The sequence below is a fragment of the Oncorhynchus nerka genome, linkage group LG9b, assembly GCF_034236695.1.
Source record: "Oncorhynchus nerka isolate Pitt River linkage group LG9b, Oner_Uvic_2.0, whole genome shotgun sequence".
Lineage (NCBI taxonomy): Eukaryota > Metazoa > Chordata > Actinopteri > Salmoniformes > Salmonidae > Oncorhynchus > Oncorhynchus nerka.
Genome location: NC_088424.1, coordinates 40,771,275 through 40,790,243, shown reverse-complemented (window position 1 = coordinate 40,790,243; position 18,969 = coordinate 40,771,275). Strand labels below are relative to the sequence as shown.

Below are 18,969 nucleotides of genomic sequence, written 5' to 3'. Positions count from 1 at the left end.
GTTACCTCATCCTCATAACACTGATCTCTGTTACCTCATCCTCATAACCCTGATCTCTGTTACCTCATCCACATAACCCTGATCTTGGTTACCTCATCCACATAACCGCGTTCTCTGTTACCACATCCTCATAACCCTGATCTCTCTGTTACCTCATCCTCATGACCCCGATCTCTGTTACCTCATCCTCATAACCCTGATCTCTGTTACCTCATCCTCATAACCCTGATATCTGTTATCTCATCCTCATAGCCCTGATCTCTGTTACCTCTGATCTCTGTTACCTCATCCTCATAGCCCTGATCTCTGTTAACTCTGATCTCTAGTCCTCATCCACATAACCCTGATCTCTGTTACCACATCCTCAAGACCCTGATCTGTTCCCACATCCAAAGGACCCTGATCTCTGTTACCTCATGCTCATACTCATGATCTCTGGTCTTCATCCACATGACCCTGATCTATGTTACCTCTGATCTCTGTTACCTCATCCACATAACCCTGATCTCTGTTACCTTATCCTCATAACCCTGATCTCTAGTCCTCATCCACATGACCCTGATCTCTGTTACCTCATTCACATAACCCTGATCTCTGTTACCTCATCCTCATGACCCTGATCTGTTCCCACATCCAAAGGACCCTGATCTCTGTTACCTCATGCTCATACTCATGATCTCTGGTCCTCATCCACATGACCCTGATCTCTGGGCCTCATCCACATGACCCTGATCTATGTTACCTCATCCTAATAACCCTGATCTCTGTTACCTCATCCTCATAACCCTGATCTCTGTTACCTCATTCTCATAACCCTGATCTCTGGTCCTCATCCACATGACCCTGATCTCTAATTACCTCATCCTCATAACCCTGATCTGTTACCTCATCCTCATAACCCTGATCTGTTACCTCATCCTTATGACCCTGATCTATGTTACCTCATCCTTATAACCCTGATCTCTGGTCCTCATCCACAACCCTGATCTCTGTTACCTCATCCTCATAACCCTGATCTCTGTTACCTCATCCTCATAACCCTGATCTGTTACCTCATCCTCATAACCCTGATCTCTGGTCCTCATCCACATGACCCTGATCTCTGTTACCTCATCCTCATAACTCTGATCTGTTACCTCATCCTCATAACCCTGATCTGTTACCTCATACACATGACCCTGATCTCTGCTACCTCATCCTCATAACCCTGATCTGTTACCTCATCCTCATAGCCCTGATCTGTTACCACATCCACAGGACCCTGATCTCTGGTCCTCATCCACATGACCCTGATCTCTGGTCCTCATCCTCATCCACATGACCCTGATCTCTGGTCCTCATCCTCATAACCCTGATCTGTTACCTCATCCTCATAACCCTGATCTCTGGTCCTCATCCACATGACCCTGATTCCTGTTACCTCATCCACATGACCCTGATCTCTGTTACCACATTCTCAAGACCCTGATCTGTTCCCACATCCAAAGGACCCTGATCTCTGTTACCTCATCCTCATACTCATGATCTCTGGTCCTCATCCACATGACCCTGATCTCTGGTCCTCATCCACATGACCCTGATCTCTGTTACCTCATCCTATTAACCTGATCTGTTACCTCATCCACATGACCCTGATCTCTGTTACCTCATCCACATGACCCTGATCTCTGTTACCACATCCTCATAACCCTGATCTCTGTTACCTCATCCTCATAACCCTGATCTCTGTTACCTCATCCTCATAACCCTGATCTCTGTTACCTCATCCTCATAACCCTGATCTCTGGTCCTCATCCACATGACCCTGATCTCTGTTACCTCATCCACATAACCCTGATCTGTTACCTCATCCACATGACCCTGATCTCTGGTCCTCATCCACATAACCCTGATCTGTTACCTCATCCACATGACCCTGATCTATGGTCCTCATCCACATGACCCTGATCTATGTTCCTCCGGCTAAAATGTATATTTATTCAATAGAGGTTGTGATGATGATGCAGAAGGATTATACTAACACAGCCCATCACACACACACACAGCAAAACACACACACACACACACACACACACACACACACAGTAAAACACACACACACACACACACACACAGCAAAATACACACACACACACACACACACACACACACACACAGTAAAACACAAGCATGTATACACTCACAAGCACATCTACACACAAGCACATCTTCATGTGAGACTCTTGCGAATGAATCAGTGTGCTCACGTCAGAGAGGCTCTTCTTCTCCCTCGAGAACAGTCAGCTGACGGAATGTTAAAGCAAAACACCTCCAATAGCAGCCAAGTGAAACGTGGAGCACCTCAGGACGTGTGGAGGGAGGAATTAGTGGGTACTCGAATGGCTACAACCTTGGTGGGTATGTAAAACGCTCAAGTTATTGTACACGATGACAGCAAGTCATGTGGTGTGATGGTTATGTGAAGTGTGGAGGGCATTTCAAGGGTGAATTGTAAGAGCACTTCTGAGTGAATGCCATTCCATTTAACCACAAGAGCATTAGTGAGGTTGGGCACTGATGTTGGGCGATTAGGCCTGGCTCGCAGTTGGTGTTCCAATTCATCCCAAAGTTGTTAGACGAGTTTGATGTCAGGGCTCTGTGCAGGTCAATCAAATTCTTTCAAACCATTTCTGTATGGACCTGGCTTTGTGCACGGGGGAATTCTCCTGCTGAAACAGGAAAGGGCCTTCCCTAAACTGTTGCCACAAGCTGTAAACACACAATCGTCATTCTATGCTGTAGCAATAATATTTCCCTACACTAGTACTAATGGGCCAAGCCTGAACCATGAAAAACAGCCCAAGACCATTATTCTTTCTCCACCAAACTTTACAGTTTGCACTATGCATTTGGGTAGGTAGCGTTTTCCTGGCCTACGTCAAACCCAGATTTGTCTGTTGGACTTTCAAATGGTGAAGCGTGATTCATGACTCCAGAGAAAGCTTTTCCTGCTCCAGAGTCCAATAGCGGCAAGCTTTACACGACTCCAGCCGCATTGCAAATGGTGATCTTAGGGTTGTGTGCGGCTGCTCGGCCATGGAAACCCATTTCATGAAGCTCCCGACGAACAGTTCTTGTGCTGACGTTGCTTCCAGAGGCTGTTTGGAACTCGGTAGTGAGTGTTGCAACCGAGGACAGACGATTTTCACGCGCTAAGCGCTTCAGCACTCGGTGGTCCCGTTCTGTGAGCTTGTGTGGCCTACCACTTTGCGGATGAGCAGTTGTTGCTCCTAGACTTTTCCACTTCACAATAACAGCACTTACAGTTGACCAGGGCAGCTCTAGCAGGGAAGAAATGTGGTGAACTGACTTGTTGGATGGTGCTACATTGAAAGTCATTGAGCTCTTCAATAAGGCCATTCTGCTGCCAATGTTTGTCTATGGGGATTGCATGGCTGTTTACTCGATTTTATACACCTGTCAGCAATGGGTGTGGCTGAAATATAATCCACTCATTTAAAGGGGTGTCCACATACTGATGTATATAGTGTATCTGAAATAGCGGTATTAAATTCCCTGTATAAAATCCCACCAATACATATTATTAAATGTCTGTAACTGGGTAGGCCTGTTGACATGTTGTTGATACGCAGCGTTATTATTTAACGCCTGCCACTGCTTTGTTGTTGACATTGCGTGCCACCAGGTCCCTGACCTGCCCGTGACGTGTTGTGATGGGCGTCCTGATCAATGGCCCGATTTTAAAAATCACTATGCCAGGAGGAGCGCGAGCCATGCCAGTAGATGCATTTACCACCGGCGGCGTCTCTTCTCTGCAGACCATAAGCGAGACAGAGAACTGCGACTGCTACTAAGATTCTGCAGCTCCTCAGTGGTGGGTTCAGGGCGTGAGTCATCGCCGGTGGTTTTAACCTCTTATCTTCCGCGAGAGACGGATGTAGTAGGATAACTCCCTGTTACACCTTATTGTTCTGATAATTCCATTAGGCTAATGCAAATCACTGCAATGGATGTCAACAGACATAGGTGATTTCTATGGGTGTAGTTTTTATGCTTAAGCTATTGCTTACTGCTTGAGTAAATGTGTGCCTCATTAGCAAATTAATATTTACAAGAACTGCAATCTGAATAGGGTGGTAAATGAAGCTATACAATTAAATGCTGTAAGAATTGATGTCACAGTGATAACTATTGGCCTTCACAAAGCTAATTGGGACAAGCCCAAAAATAACCCACCACTTTTCCAAAGGGAGTTATGAATAGCGCTTGAATAATAATTGATACAGCTAGAAACAGACAATATCCATCTCTATTTTAAGCACACTGCCTTTTCTTAGCATGCTATATCATGAGCCTAAATCATGTATTATGGATTTCCAAAGGCTGGGTATTGCGTGCGTACTGCTGTGATGACGCGCGAGTCAGGTGTTGCCATATATCACCCGGAGCTGTCCTGGTGCTGAAAACAGAATCGCTCGCGCTACGACTGGGAGGAGATGCTATACACGTTTACTACTGTCGTCTGAGATACTTACCGAAAGGTACAAACTCATGCATGTCTTTTATTTCTCAAACAAAGATTATGATGTTTGTAAGTTATTTGTGGGCTTTCCAGCATTCCGTGTTTAGATTTTCTCTCTCAAGTTCTCATCTCTTATCAGATCTCGGCAATGGCTTGGAATTGAGTTGAATAACTGATAGCCTGATAGCTGTGTGCATGTTGTTGTGATGCATGTCAAGTAGTCTGATGCATTTTGACATTGGGCAACATTGAGATGAATGAATTATTATTATATCCTTCAGAAAAGTGTTTAATGGAGATGGTTTGGAGAAAGGCAGCCACAACCAAAAAAGGTTGCCCTGACAACGGGCAGTGACTCATCCTGTGATGTAGTCTAGTCATTTAAAAACAGTGATTCACAAATATAGCCCACTTTTCCTTGGTGGGTGATTATATCCTGCTCTAGCTATAACCTACTTTTTATCATTTGTGCATTGAGTCATAGCATTCATCACTTATAAGGGTTGTCAATGAACTCGGCATAAATTGAAACACAGATTTTTCATTAAAATAATAATTTGCATTGGAGTGTGGTGGTAACCTCCTTAAAGAGTTAGAAGATTCTAAGAATTTGGAAGATAGAATCTCAGATCAAAATGTAAAAAATGTGCAGGCATATTATTGTTAAACTCAGCTCTCTCTCTCTCTCTCTCTCTCTGCTATATGAAGATGCTGTCACTCCCCAAGCTATCCACGGGGAAAACTGTTGTTCTCGCCTGCCTCCTCCATGCGTGCGCGTCCCTCCCCCGCCATCACAGGCTCAGAGGCGGAGAGTCCGAGGACCGGCAACCCGCTGCATACCCGCCCAGCTCAGACATGATCAAAGCCCTGGAGTACATCGAGAGCCTGAAGCAGCGGACAGATGGGGGCAGAGAGAGAGAGGAGCCAACAAGAGACTATGATGAGGTCGAAAAGTTCCACATCCTCCTCCAGCTCGCCTCTCTCCAGGACAAAGGTGCACCCGAAAGGCAGTCTCCCTCGCCGACCCAGAGAGAGCAAGACATCCCGGCTGAGCAGCTGGTGAGAGCCTTGCTCAGGACCCTCCAGGAGCAGCCCGCTAGTCCCCTCAGACCGGTTCCCGTGGTGCCGGGGAACGAACGTCACACACACAGGTACCAATCGGTGAACACAGGCAGCCCCGTAAACGCACCTGCCTACGGTGGCTTCCCGAGGCCACACAAGAAGTACCCGCTGATGTTCGAGGACGAGGAGAATAGGGACAGCGCCAAGCGCGCTACGGAGGACCTGAACGAACAATACACCCCTCAGAGCCTTGCCAACCTGCGCTCCATCTTCGAAGAGCTGGAGAAACTATCCACATCCAACGGCCAGAAGCGCGGAATCTTTGATGATGATGATGATTTATTCAGTCTGAGGAACCTGGCCTACGAGGATGTGGCGGGCGGGGAGGAGTGGATTCCTTTAGAGGAGCAGGTCGAGACGGAGGAAGTGGTAAACGGGAGCCACGAGGAGTTCGACAGGGCACTGGAGCAGAACTATGACGAGGATGAAGAGGAGGAAGGCAATGGGATGCAGGTGCAGCGCAGAGCCAGCCAGGACAAAGAGGACCCAGAGGACGATACTAAACTAGTGGATTATTACCTGTTGAAGATACTGGAGATGAGTGAACATGAGACAGCCAAGAGGCAAGCTGGAGAGCAAAAACATAGAGTGATTCGCCACCCCCTGGTCGACCCCCAGGCTCTGAACGAGCTGTTAGAGATCTCCCTCAAGCTCCACATCCCCCCGGAGGACCTCATCGATATGCTGATCACCGAGGAGATCAGAAAACTAGAACGTCACCCGCAAGCCTCTTCCCGCTACAGGACCAAACCGAAAATCAGATACTACAGCCGGAGACTGCCAGTCAAAAACGCTCCTGAGGACATGGACGAGGAAGACTTCTTGAAAATCATTGAAATGGAAACCATCAGCAACGACTATCCTGTGAGTCGGAGGCCGCTCAAAAGTGTCTCTGTCCCGGCCAGGGTTTCAGCACCACCCGCCCCGGCGAGAGTTTCAGCACCAGCACCAGCGGTTCCTCCAAAAATCCCAGCTCAGTCTGGACGAAGGGAAAACTTATTTATGTCGGAGCTCAACAAGATGCCTTTTAGGAGAGAAGCGGATGACGATGACGAGGCGGACGAAGACGAGATAACAACCTTTCTGGCGGCCAAAATGTTAACGGAGTACCCTAGCACGATCAGCAAACGCGACACCCAATCTCAGGCGAACGGACAGTTTCCTTATGAGCTATACGAACAAGCCATGAAAGATTACTTTGACCAAGCGGACAGTGAGAAAGCAGGCATGCTGACAAAGAGAGATTCAGTAGCTAACGAGGAGGTAGTGGAGTCCACTGAGACGCAGGTGAAAGATGAGGTAACGACAGAGACCACGGCTCCAGAGTCCGAGAAAGAGGAGGAAAAGGAGCATCGCGGAAAACCGTTTGCTGGAATGTAAAGCTAAGATCGGAGGTCACGCACGGCATCCTCTACTGAAATATTAATAAGTCATGTTTATACTATCTCAAAATGACCCGTCTGCTGGACGTACTCTGGTTTACATAAAATGTGTATATACATGAAGTAACATATATGAATTATATCAGTGTGCTGGGCATGGAGGCAAAGTGTGTTGTGTAAACATCTGGGTTTGTGACTTTCCAATCTTGTAACATTGTGAAAATGTAATTCCCTGATATAGGCTAGAGAGTAAGACCGTCACCGTCCTGCCTTTCAACCCTGTAACGCTGCAAGCTCTGTAATCGCTCAACTCTCTCTATTGATGTGGTATATATATATGCTCATTTTGAAACCATTTTGTACGTGTTTAATAATGTGTGACGAGTTGGAGATGAATAAAGCGTCAGCGCCATTTTTCTTCTTGCTGCGCTGTGTGTTTTTTAATAAACACTGATCACTACAACAGTGATCAGAAATGCCTTCTGAATGATCATACATTGACTGACAGTGATGATTAGATATTGATGATCAGAAATGCCTTCTGAATGATCATACATTGACTGACAAAGGTGATTAGATATTGATGATCAGAAATGCCTTCTGAATGATCATACATTGACTGACAAAGGTGATTAGATATTGATGATCAGAAATGCCTTCTGAATGATCATACATTGACTCACAGTGATGATTAGATATTGATGATCAGATATGCCTTCTGAATGAAGCTTGATTCCACAATGAAAGTGTGAGAAGTTCCTTTTTCACATCCCCCTTGAGCAAGCTTGAACCTGTGGACAATTCCCGAGGCAGAATCAACAGACTCCAGGTAAGATTATAAAGACAGTAAAAGTGTCGGTCTATAAATTCACAATTCTACTGATTGTGCTTGTTTTAATGTTTATCATCTAGTTTGTTTTTCAAACTTCAGCACCATGGACAGCTCCCGCAAATAAAATGTCAAATAATGATGAACATCAAATAGTCCAGTCTACAACAGAAACACAAATCATCAGAGGCTTCTGTATCAAAATACACATTTTAATTCCAAAGTCTTCACCATTCAAGATCCATAATTAGTTATATAAAAAAAACTGTGACATTCACCAAGATAAATAATCACTCCCTTTCCAAGATATAATCCTACAACAAGTCACACAGAAAAAGGCTAGTCTACAAGATGCATTTAAAACACAACTTCAAATACATATTTCTAAAAAGGCACTTCTTAAAATGTCAATACAGCGTACATATTTTGGAGAAAAAAAATGTGAGTATTGATTTTAATGATTGTCAAACCACAGTTTTCAGTAACCTCAATGTACATCGACGAGCAAGAGGGATGGGTGATCATACAGTATCAATATACATTTGATAATAGCTCAATCAATGAGTGTCTCCTACCAATTTATTGGTCATCATGTTATTGTCCTATTTGCAGAAACAAGATGCACTTCCCTACTTAAAAACACTTCCTGCCTGCCTCAGGACACAGATTCAGACACATCATTCTAGAACTCATAACTCCATGGTTCTGGACAGTAGTAAGACTTCCAGGTCTGTAATCGTTCAGATTCCTTCTGGTGTGTAGATCCATTTCCCCCAGTGTTAGAATGCAGGCTTGCTCATGTATTCCTCCATGGTCTAGAGTGGAGAGACAGATGAAACGTGAGATCTCCAGATCAACAAGCCTTGTCCTAATGTGATATTCATAGCCACACCTACATAACATCTAACCATAGAGGTAGAATGATTGTCATTCTAATTGGATGCATCTTACATCCGTGGAGACATAGGAGCGTAAACCGCCAACACAATGTAGACTACTCTGCTACGAACACAATCACAATCATTCACTTCTAACCTTTCGGTCCACATTCAAGGCCATCCAAGCTCCAGACCAAAATCACTGTTGTCAATCTCAGCCTATAGCAATGATGATGAAGGGTGGTGATGAAGATTAAAATGAGTGTGATGATGCAACAACGTCAGATAGCATGCACGTGCATCAGACTAGATCAAACAAGTTTGTTTTATTCCCCCGAAGCAAGAAGATGGTGTGAAACCAGGGCCACGCAGAGTGGGACTCTGGTTTGGTGCGTCTATAGCGCCACCGAGAGCTGAGGATAGACGGACAATACAGAAAACAGACATACTGCCAACGCTCAGACTTACAGCAACTGAAGAATAAAGGAAATAGAAGTATAATCTCCATCAGTCTCTGTTTCTGAGATAGGAGAGAAAATAGGAGAGAAAAGAGAAAAGAGGAGAGAAAAGAGAAGAGGAGAGAAAAGAGAAGAGGAGAGAAAAGAGAAGAAGAGAAGAGGAGAGAAAAGAGAAAAAGAGAAGAGAGAGAGAAAAGAGAAAAGAGAAGAGGAGAGAAAAGAGAAAGAGAGAAAAGAGGAGAGAAAAGAGAAAAGAGAAAAAAGAGAAGAGGAGAGAAAAGAGAAAAAAAGAGAAAGGAGAAAAAGAGAAAAGGAGAGAAAAGAGAAAAGAGAAAAGAGAAGAGGAGAGAAAAGAGAAAAGAGAAAAGAGAAGAGGAGAGAAAAGAGAAAAGAGAAGAGGAGAGAAAAGAGAAAAGAGAAGAGGAGAAGAGAGAGAAAAGAGAAGAGGAGAGAAAAGAGAAAAGAGAAGAGAAAAGAAAAAGAGAAAAGAGAGAAAGAGAAGAGAGAGAAAAAGAGAAAAGAGAAGAGGAGAGAAAAGAGAAAAGAGAAAAGAGAAAAGAAGAGAAAAGAGAAAAAGAGAGGAAAAAAGAAAAAGAGGAGAGAAAAGAGAAAAGAGAAGAAGAGAGAAAAGAGAAAAGAGAAGAGGAGAGAAAAGAGAAAAGAGAAAAGAGAAGAGGAGAGAAAAAGAGAAAAGAGAAAAGAGAAAAGGAGAGAAAAGAGAAAAGAGAAAAGAGAAGAGGAGAGAAAAGAGAAAGAGAAAAGAGAAAAGAGAAGAGGAGAGAAAAGAGAAAAGAGAAAAGGAGAGAGAAAAGAGAAGAAGAAAGAAAAGAGAAGAGAAAAGAGAAAAAGAGAAGAGAGGAGAGAGGAGAGAAAAAGAGAGGAGAGAGAGAGAGAAGAGAGAGGAGAGAGGAGAGAGAGAGAGAAAAGAGAAAGAGAAAAGAGAAGAGAAAAGAGAAAAAAGAGAAAAAGAGAAAAGAGAAGAGAAGAAAAAGAGAAAAGAAAGAGAGAAGAGAGAAAGAGAAAAGAGAAAGAAGAGAGAAAAAGAGAAGAGGAGAGAAAAGAGAAAAGAGAAAAGAGAAGAGGAGAGAAAAGAAAAAGAGAAGAGGAGAGAAAAAGAGAAAAGAGAAAAGAGAAAGAGAAAAGAGAAGAGAAAAGAGAAAAGAGGAGAGAAAAGAGAAAAGAGAAGAGGAGAGAAAAGAGAGAAAAGAAAAGAGAGGAGAGAGGAGAGAAAAGAGAGGAGAGGAGAGAGAAGAGAGAGGAGAGAGGAGAGAGGAGAGAAAAGAGAGAAGAGGAGAGAAGAGAGGAGAGAGAGGAGAGAAAATAGGAGAGAAGAGAGGAGAGAGAGAATAGACAGAACAGGTCCATGAGTATTGGCACCAGTTAATATGGTTCATGAAGGGAAGCCTGTTAGCGGAGATTGACAGGAGAGCTCACCAGGAAGTCAGTTAGCTGCTGCACTACACATTATCAACCCATGCTGAAACAGTAACACTTTTTCAACAGTCCACTTTCACCTGGTATTACTAAGGAATTATAGGGTAAAATGGCTACTTTAGAGTACCTACTATAAATAATTCATTAAAATTGGTAACTACTTGGTATAGCTATGCGTGTGTTCAATCTCCAATAAACAAGAGGTTAATTATAGCTAATTATTATGTAATTACATATGTAAATACAAGATAAATATCAGACCGCAATATAGTCTCAGCTAAGATCGGAGGCAGAAATACTAATCCTAGATCAGATCGGAGGCAGAAATACTGATCCTAGATCAGATCAGGAACAGAAATACTGATCCTAGATCAGATCGGAGGCAGAAATACTGATCCTAGATAAGATCGGAGGCAGAAATACTGATCCTAGATAAGATCAGAGGCAGAAATACTGATCCTAGATCAGATCGGAGACAGAATTCTGATCCTAGATCAGATCGGAGACAGAATTCTGATCCTAGATCAGATCGGAGACAGAATTCTGATCCTAGATCAGATCGGAGACAGAATTCTGATCCTAGATCAGATCGGAGACAGAATTCTGATCCTAGATCAGATCGGAGACAGAATTCTGATCCTAGATCAGATCGGAGACAGAATTCTGATCCTAGATCAGATCGGAGACAGAATTCTGATCCTAGATCAGATCGGAGACAGAATTCTGATCCTAGATCAGTCCCTACTGGGCAGGTTCTATCCTGAGCGTGGCGTTTCTCTCACCTCCTGTAGCATGTCCGAGGCCTCGACGGAGCGGGCCACCACTAGTTTGGAAGTCTCCTGTACCTCTCCCCCTAATAGAAACTCATCCAGTATGAAGTAGGCCTTTTCAAAGTTAAAGATAATGTCCAGCTCACACACCTGCATGGGTAAAGGAAGAGGAAATCACCCAATGTTCATGAGGTACTGTCCAGTCTAGCAGGAATCATTTTACTGTGTTAAATCATATCTACTACACAGGCAGTGCAGTTTCAGTCTAAGTTTGGGAAGAAATAGGCTGAAAGAGAAGGGAAGGAAATATGTGAGAGAAAGACAGAAAGACATAGTGAGAGAGATTGAGAGATCGAGTGAAATAAAGAGAGTGCTGGGTGAAAGAAAAGAAAGGTTGTCTCTTACGTACGTTGCCAAAGTACTTGTCCAACAGCTCCACATAGCGATGCAGCATCTCCAAGGCCAGAAGTTCATTCTCCTCAGCATCCAGACCACAGCAGAAATACAGACTGGCATATCTACAATGAGAGAGTAGTGGGGGATAACAGGACAATACAGCATTACAGTTAGAGAGTAGTGGGGGGGTAACAGGGCAATACAGCATTACAGTTAGAGAGTGGTGGTGGTGGTGGTGGTGGGGGGTAACAGGACAATACAGCATTACAGTCAGAGAGTGGTGGGGGGTAACAGGACAATACAGCATTACAGTCAGAGAGTGGGGGGGGGTAACAGGGCAATACAGCATTACAGTTAGAGAGTAGTGGGGGGTAACAGGGCAATACAGCATTACAGTTAGAGAGTGGTGGTGGTGGTGGGGGGTAACAGGACAATACAGCATTACAGTCAGAGAGTAGTGGGGGGGGCAACAGGGCAATACAGCATTACAGTTAGAGTGGTGGTGGTGGTGGGGGGTAACAGGACAATACAACATTACAGTCAGAGAGTGGTGGGGGGGTAACAGGACAATACAGCATTACAGTCAGAGAGTGGTGGGGGAAACAGGACAATACAGCATTACAGTCAGAGAGTGGTGGGGGGGGTAACAGGACAATACAGCATTACAGTCAGAGAGTGGTGGGGGGGTAACAGGGCAATACAGCATTACAGTTAGAGAGTGGTGGTGGTGGTGGGGGGTAACAGGACAATACAGCATTACAGTCAGAGAGTGGTGGGGGGGGGTAACAGGACAATACAGCATTACAGTTAGAGAGTGGTGGTGGTGGTGGGGGGGGTAACAGGACAATACAGCATTACAGTCAGAGAGTGGTGGGGGGGGGGGTAACAGGACAATACAGCATTACAGTCAGAGAGTGGTGGGGGTAACAGGACAATACAGCATTACAGTCAGAGAGTGGTGGTGGTGGTGGGGGGGTAACAGGACAATACAACATTACAGTCAGAGAGTGGTGGTGGTGGGGGGGTAACAGGGCAATACAACATTACAGTCAGAGTGGTGGTGGTGGGGGGGGGTAACAGGACAATACAACATTACAGTCAGAGAGTGGTGGTGGTGGGGGGGTAACAGGACAATACAACATTACAGTCAGAGTGGTGGTGGTGGGGGGTAACAGGACAATACAGCATTACAGTCAGAGAGTGGTGGGGGGGGTAACAGGACAATACAACATTACAGTCAGAGAGTAGTGGGGGTAACAGGGCAATACAGCATTACAGTTAGAGAATGGTGGTGGTGGTGGGGGGCAACAGGACAATACAGCATTACAGTCAGAGAGTGGTGGGGGGGAAACAGGACAATACAGCATTACAGTCAGAGAGTGGTGGTGGTGGTGGTGGGGGGGTAACAGGACAATACAACATTACAGTCAGAGAGTGGTGGTGGGGGGGGTAACAGGACAATACAACATTACAGTCAGAGAGTGGTGGTGGGGGGTAACAGGACAATACAACATTACAGTCAGAGAGTGGTGGTGGTGGGGGGGTAACAGGACAATACAACATTACAGTCAGAGAGTGGTGGTGGGGGGTACAGGGCAATACAACATTACAGTCAGAGAGTGGTGGTGGGGGGGTAACAGGACAATACAACATTACAGTCAGAGAGTGGTGGTGGGGGGGGTTACAGGGCAATACAACATTACAGTCAGAGTAGTGGTGGTGGGTAACAGGACAATACAACATTACAGTCAGAGAGTGGTGGTGGGGGGTAACAGGACAATACAACATTACAGTCAGAGAGTGGTGGTGGTGGGGGTAACAGGACAATACAACATTACAGTCAGAGAGTGGTGGTGGGGGGTAACAGGACAATACAACATTACAGTCAGAGAGTGGTGGTGGTGGGGGGGGTAACAGGACAATACAACATTACAGTCAGAGAGTGGTGGTGGGGGGGGTAACAGGACAATACAACATTACAGTCAGAGAGTGGTGGTGGGGGGGTAACAGGACAATACAACATTACAGTCAGAGAGTGGTGGTGGTGGGGGGTAACAGGACAATACAACATTACAGTCAGAGAGTGGTGGTGGTGGGGGGTAACAGGACAATACAACATTACAGTCAGAGAGTAGTGGGGGTAACAGGGCAATACAGCATTACAGTTAGAGAATGGTGGTGGTGGTGGGGGGGTAACAGGACAAATGCATTACAGTCAGAGAGTGGTGGGGGGTAACAGGACAATACAGCATTACAGTCAGAGAGTGGTGGTGGGGGGTAACAGGGCAATACAACATTACAGTCAGAGAGTGGTGGTGGGGGGGGGGCAACAGGGCAATACAGCATTACAGTTAGAGAGTGGTGGTGGGGGGTAACACGGCAATACAACATTACAGTTAGAGAGTGGGGGGGGTAACAGGGCAATACATCATTACAGTTAGAGTGTGGTGGGGGGGTAACAGGGCAATACAGCATTACAGTTAGAGAGTGGTGGGGGGGGTAACAGGGCAATACAGCATTACAGTTAGAGAGTGGTGGTGGGGGTAACAGGGCAATACAGCATTACAGTTAGAGAGTGGTGGGGGGGGTAACAGGGCAATACAGCATTACAGTTAGAGAGTGGTGGGGGGTAACAGGGCAATACAACATTACAGTTAGAGAGTGGTGGGGGGTAACAGGACAATACAACATTACAGTTAGAGTGGTGGTGGGGGGTAACAGGGCAATACAACATTACAGTTAGAGAGTGGTGGGGGGTAACAGGACAATACAACATTACAGTCAGAGAGTGGTGGTGGGGGGGTAACAGGACAATACAACATTACAGTCAGAGAGTGGTGGTGGTGGGGTGGGGGGGTAACAGGACAATACAACATTACAGTCAGAGAGTGGGGGGGGGTACAGGGCAATACAACATTACAGTCAGAGAGTGGTGGTGGGGGGTAACAGGACAATACAACATTACAGTCAGAGAGTGGTGGGGGGGGGGTAACAGGACAATACAACATTACAGTCAGAGAGTAGTGGGGGTAACAGGGCAATACAGCATTACAGTTAGAGAATGGTGGTGGTGGTGGGGGGTAACAGGACAATACAGCATTACAGTCAGAGAGTGGTGGGGGGGAACAGGACAATACAGCATTACAGTCAGAGAGTGGTGGTGGTGGTGGGGGGGTAACAGGACAATACAACATTACAGTCAGAGAGTGGTGGTGGGGGGTAACAGGACAATACAACATTACAGTCAGAGAGTGGTGGTGGGGGGGTAACAGGACAATACAACATTACAGTCAGAGAGTGGTGGTGGTGGGGGGGGTAACAGGACAATACAACATTACAGTCAGAGAGTGGTGGGGGGGTGTTACAGGGCAATACAACATTACAGTCAGAGAGTGGTGGTGGGGGGGGTAACAGGACAATACAACATTACAGTCAGAGAGTGGTGGTGGGGGGGTTACAGGGCAATACAACATTACAGTCAGAGTGGTGGTGGTGGGTAACAGGACAATACAACATTACAGTCAGAGAGTGGTGGTGGGGGGTAACAGGACAATACAACATTACAGTCAGAGAGTGGTGGTGGGGGGTAACAGGACAATACAACATTACAGTCAGAGAGTGGTGGTGGGGGGTAACAGGACAATACAACATTACAGTCAGAGAGTGGTGGTGGTGGGGGGGTAACAGGACAATACAACATTACAGTCAGAGAGTGGGTGGGGGGTAACAGGACAATACAACATTACAGTCAGAGAGTGGTGGTGGGGGGGTAACAGGACAATACAACATTACAGTCAGAGAGTGGTGGTGGTGGGGGGGGGGAGTAACAGGACAATACAACATTACAGTCAGAGAGTGGTGGTGGTGGGGGGTAACAGGACAATACAACATTACAGTCAGAGAGTAGTGGGGGTAACAGGGCAATACAGCATTACAGTTAGAGAATGGTGGTGGTGGTGGGGGGGTAACAGGACAATACAGCATTACAGTCAGAGAGTGGTGGGGGGGGTAACAGGACAATACAGCATTACAGTCAGAGAGTGGTGGTGGGGGGGGATAACAGGGCAATACAACATTACAGTCAGAGAGTGGTGGTGGGGGGGTAACAGGGCAATACAGCATTACAGTTAGAGAGTGGTGGTGGGGGGGTAACACGGCAATACAACATTACAGTTAGAGAGTGGGGGTAACAGGGCAATACAGCATTACAGTTAGAGAGTGGTGGGGGGTAACAGGGCAATACAGCATTACAGTTAGAGAGTGGTGGTGGGGGGGGTAACAGGGCAATACAGCATTACAGTTAGAGAGTGGTGGTGGGGGGTAACAGGGCAATACAGCATTACAGTTAGAGAGTGGTGGGGGTAACAGGGCAATACAGCATTACAGTTAGAGAGTGGTGGGGGGTAACAGGGCAATACAACATTACAGTTAGAGAGTGGTGGGGGGGTAACAGGACAATACAACATTACAGTTAGAGAGTGGTGGTGGGGGGTAACAGGGCAATACAACATTACAGTTAGAGAGTGGTGGGGGGTAACAGGACAATACAACATTACAGTCAGAGAGTGGTGGTGGGGGTGTAACAGGGCAATACAACATTACAGTTAGAGAGTGGTGGGGGGTTGTAACAGGGCAATACAGCATTACAGTTAGAGAGTGGGGGGGTAACAGGGCAATACAGCATTACAGTTAGAGAGTGGTGGGGGGGGTAACAGGTCAATACAGCATTACAGTTACAGTTAGAGAGTGGGGGTAACAGGAAAATACAGCATTACAGTTACAGTTAGAGAGTGGTGGGGGGGGGTAACAGGGCAATACAGCATTACAGTTAGAGAGTGGGGGGTAACAGGGCAATACAGCATTACAGTTAGAGAGTGGTGGGGGGTAACAGGGCAATACAACTTTACAGTTAGAGAATGGTGGGGGGGGGGTAACAGGGCAATACAGCATTACAGTTAGAGAGTGGGGGGGTAACAGGGCAATACAACATTACAGTCAGAGAGTGGTGGTGGTGGGGGGGGGGGTAGCAGGGCAATACAGCATTACAGTCAGAGAGTGGTGGTGGGGGGGTAACAGGGCAATACAACATTACAGTCAGAGAGTGGTGGTGGGGGGTAACAGGACAATACAGCATTACAGTTAGAGAGTGGGGGTAACAGGGCAATACAGCATTACAGTTAGAGAGTGGTGGGGGTAACAGGGCAATACAGCATTACAGTTAGAGAGTGGGGGGGTAACAGGGCAATACAGCATTACAGTTAGAGAGTGGTGGGGGGGTAACAGGCAATACAGCATTACAGTTACAGTTAGAGAGTGGGGGGTTAACAGGGCAATACAGCATTACAGTTACAGTTAGAGTGGTGGGGGGTGACAGGGCAATACAGCATTACAGTTAGAGAGTGGGGGGTAACAGGGCAATACAGCATTACAGTTAGAGAGTGGTGGGGGGGTAACAGGGCAATACAGCATTACAGTTACAGTTAGAGAGTGGGGGTAACAGGGCAATACAGCATTACAGTTACAGTTAGAGAGTGGTGGGGGGTAACAGGGCAATACAGCATTACAGTTAGAGAGTGGGGGGATAACAGGGCAATACAGCATTACAGTTAGAGAGTGGTGGGGGGTAACAGGGCAATACAACTTTACAGTTAGAGAGTGGTGGGGGGTAACAGGGCAATACAGCATTACAGTTAGAGAGTGGGGGGGTAACAGGGCAATACAACATTACAGTTAGAGAGTGGTGGTGGTGGGCGGGGGTGGGTAACAGGGCAATACAGCATTACAGTTAGAGAGTGGTGGGGGTAACAGGGCAATACAACTTACAGTTAGAGAGTGGTGGGGGGTAACAGGGCAATACAGCATTACAGTTAGAGAGTGTGGGGGGTAACAGGGCAATACAACATTACAGTTAGAGAGTGGTGGTGGTGTGGCGGGGGGGTAACAGGGCAATACAACATTACAGTTAGAGAGTGGTGGTGGGTGGGGGTAACAGGGCAATACAACATTACAGTTAGAGAGTGGTGGTGGGTGGGGGGTAACAGGGCAATACAACATTACAGTCGGAGAGTGGTGGTGGGTGGGGGTAACAGGGCAATACAACATTACAGTTAGAGAGTGGTGGTGGGGGGAGAGTAACAGGGCAATACAACATTACAGTCAGAGAGTGGTGGTGGGGGGGGGTAACAGGGCAATACAACATTACAGTCAGAGAGTGGTGGGGGGGGGTAACAGGGCAATACAACATTACAGTTAGAGAGTGGTGGGGGGTAACAGGGCAATACAACATTACAGTCAGAGAGTGGTGGTGGGGGGGGGTAACAGGGCAATACAACATTACAGTTAGAGAGTGGTGGTGGGGGGATAACAGGGCAATACAGCATTACAGTTAGAGAGTGGTGGTGGGGGGTAACAGGGCAATACAACATTACAGTTAGAGAGTGGGGGGATAACAGGGCAATACAGCATTACAGTTAGAGAGTGGTGGGGGGGGGTAACAGGGCAATACAGCATTACAGTTACAGTTAGAGAGTGGGGGGGGGTAACATGGCAATACAGCACTACAGTTACAGTTAGAGTGGTGGGGGGTAACAGGGCAATACAACATTACAGTTAGAGAGTGGTGGGGGGTAACAGGGCAATACAGCATTACAGTCAGAGAGTGGGGGGTAACAGGGCAATACAGCATTACAGTCAGAGAGTGGTGGTGGGGGGGGTAGCAGGGCAATACAACATTACAGTTAGAGAGTGGGGGATAACAGGGCAATACAGCATTACAGTTAGAGAGTGGTGGGGGGGTAACAGGGCAATACAGCATTACAGTTACAGTTAGAGAGTGGGGGTAACAGGGCAATACAACATTACAGTTAGAGAGTGGTGGGGGGTAACAGGGCAATACAACATTACAGTCAGAGAGGTGGTGGTGGGGGGGATAACAGGGCAATACAACATTACAGTCAGAGTGGTGGGGGGGGGTGGGGGGTAACAGGGCAATACAGCATTACAGTTAGAGAGTGGTGGTGGGGGGTAACACGGCAATACAACATTACAGTTAGAGAGTGGTGGGGGGGTAACAGGGCAATACAGCATTACAGTTAGAGAGTGGTGGGGGGGGGTAACAGGGCAATACAGCATTACAGTTACAGTTAGAGTGGTGGGGGGGTAACAGGGCAATACAGCAT

The 18,969-nt window shown here is 46.3% G+C and overlaps 2 protein-coding genes across 5 annotated transcripts in view; one reads left to right on the top strand and one right to left on the bottom strand.

The window, feature by feature from the left end:
• The first annotated feature begins 4,452 nt into the window (after positions 1-4,452).
• Positions 4,453-7,451, top strand: LOC115126329 (secretogranin-2b-like). Its single transcript, XM_065013226.1, has 2 exons — positions 4,453-4,541; positions 5,231-7,451. The coding sequence occupies exon 2, from the start codon at positions 5,231-5,233 to the stop codon at positions 7,022-7,024; it is 1,794 nt and encodes a 597-aa protein (XP_064869298.1). The 5' UTR covers positions 4,453-4,541; the 3' UTR covers positions 7,025-7,451.
• A 595-nt stretch (positions 7,452-8,046) lies between these two features.
• The window catches only part of LOC115126330 (AP-1 complex subunit sigma-3-like), a 48,115-nt gene continuing 37,192 nt past the window's right edge, over positions 8,047-18,969 (bottom strand). For 3 of the 4 annotated variants that reach the window (XM_065013693.1, XM_065013694.1, XM_065013695.1), the window contains exons 3-6: positions 11,805-11,913; positions 11,408-11,545; positions 9,202-9,253; positions 8,047-8,670 (exon numbers count right to left, since the gene is read on the bottom strand). In XM_065013693.1, coding sequence (XP_064869765.1) covers positions 8,489-8,670; positions 9,202-9,253; positions 11,408-11,545; positions 11,805-11,913 — 481 coding nt within the window. In that variant the 3' untranslated portion in view covers positions 8,047-8,488. The remainder of the gene's footprint in view (positions 8,671-9,201; positions 9,254-11,407; positions 11,546-11,804; positions 11,914-18,969) is intronic. The other variant, XM_065013696.1, reaches the window with a different exon arrangement.

What these genes read in the sequence shown, in the direction of transcription:
- LOC115126329 (XM_065013226.1), top strand. Translation starts at nt 5,231, where the DNA reads ATGCTGTCACTCCCCAAGCTATCCACGGGGAAAACTGTTGTTCTCGCC.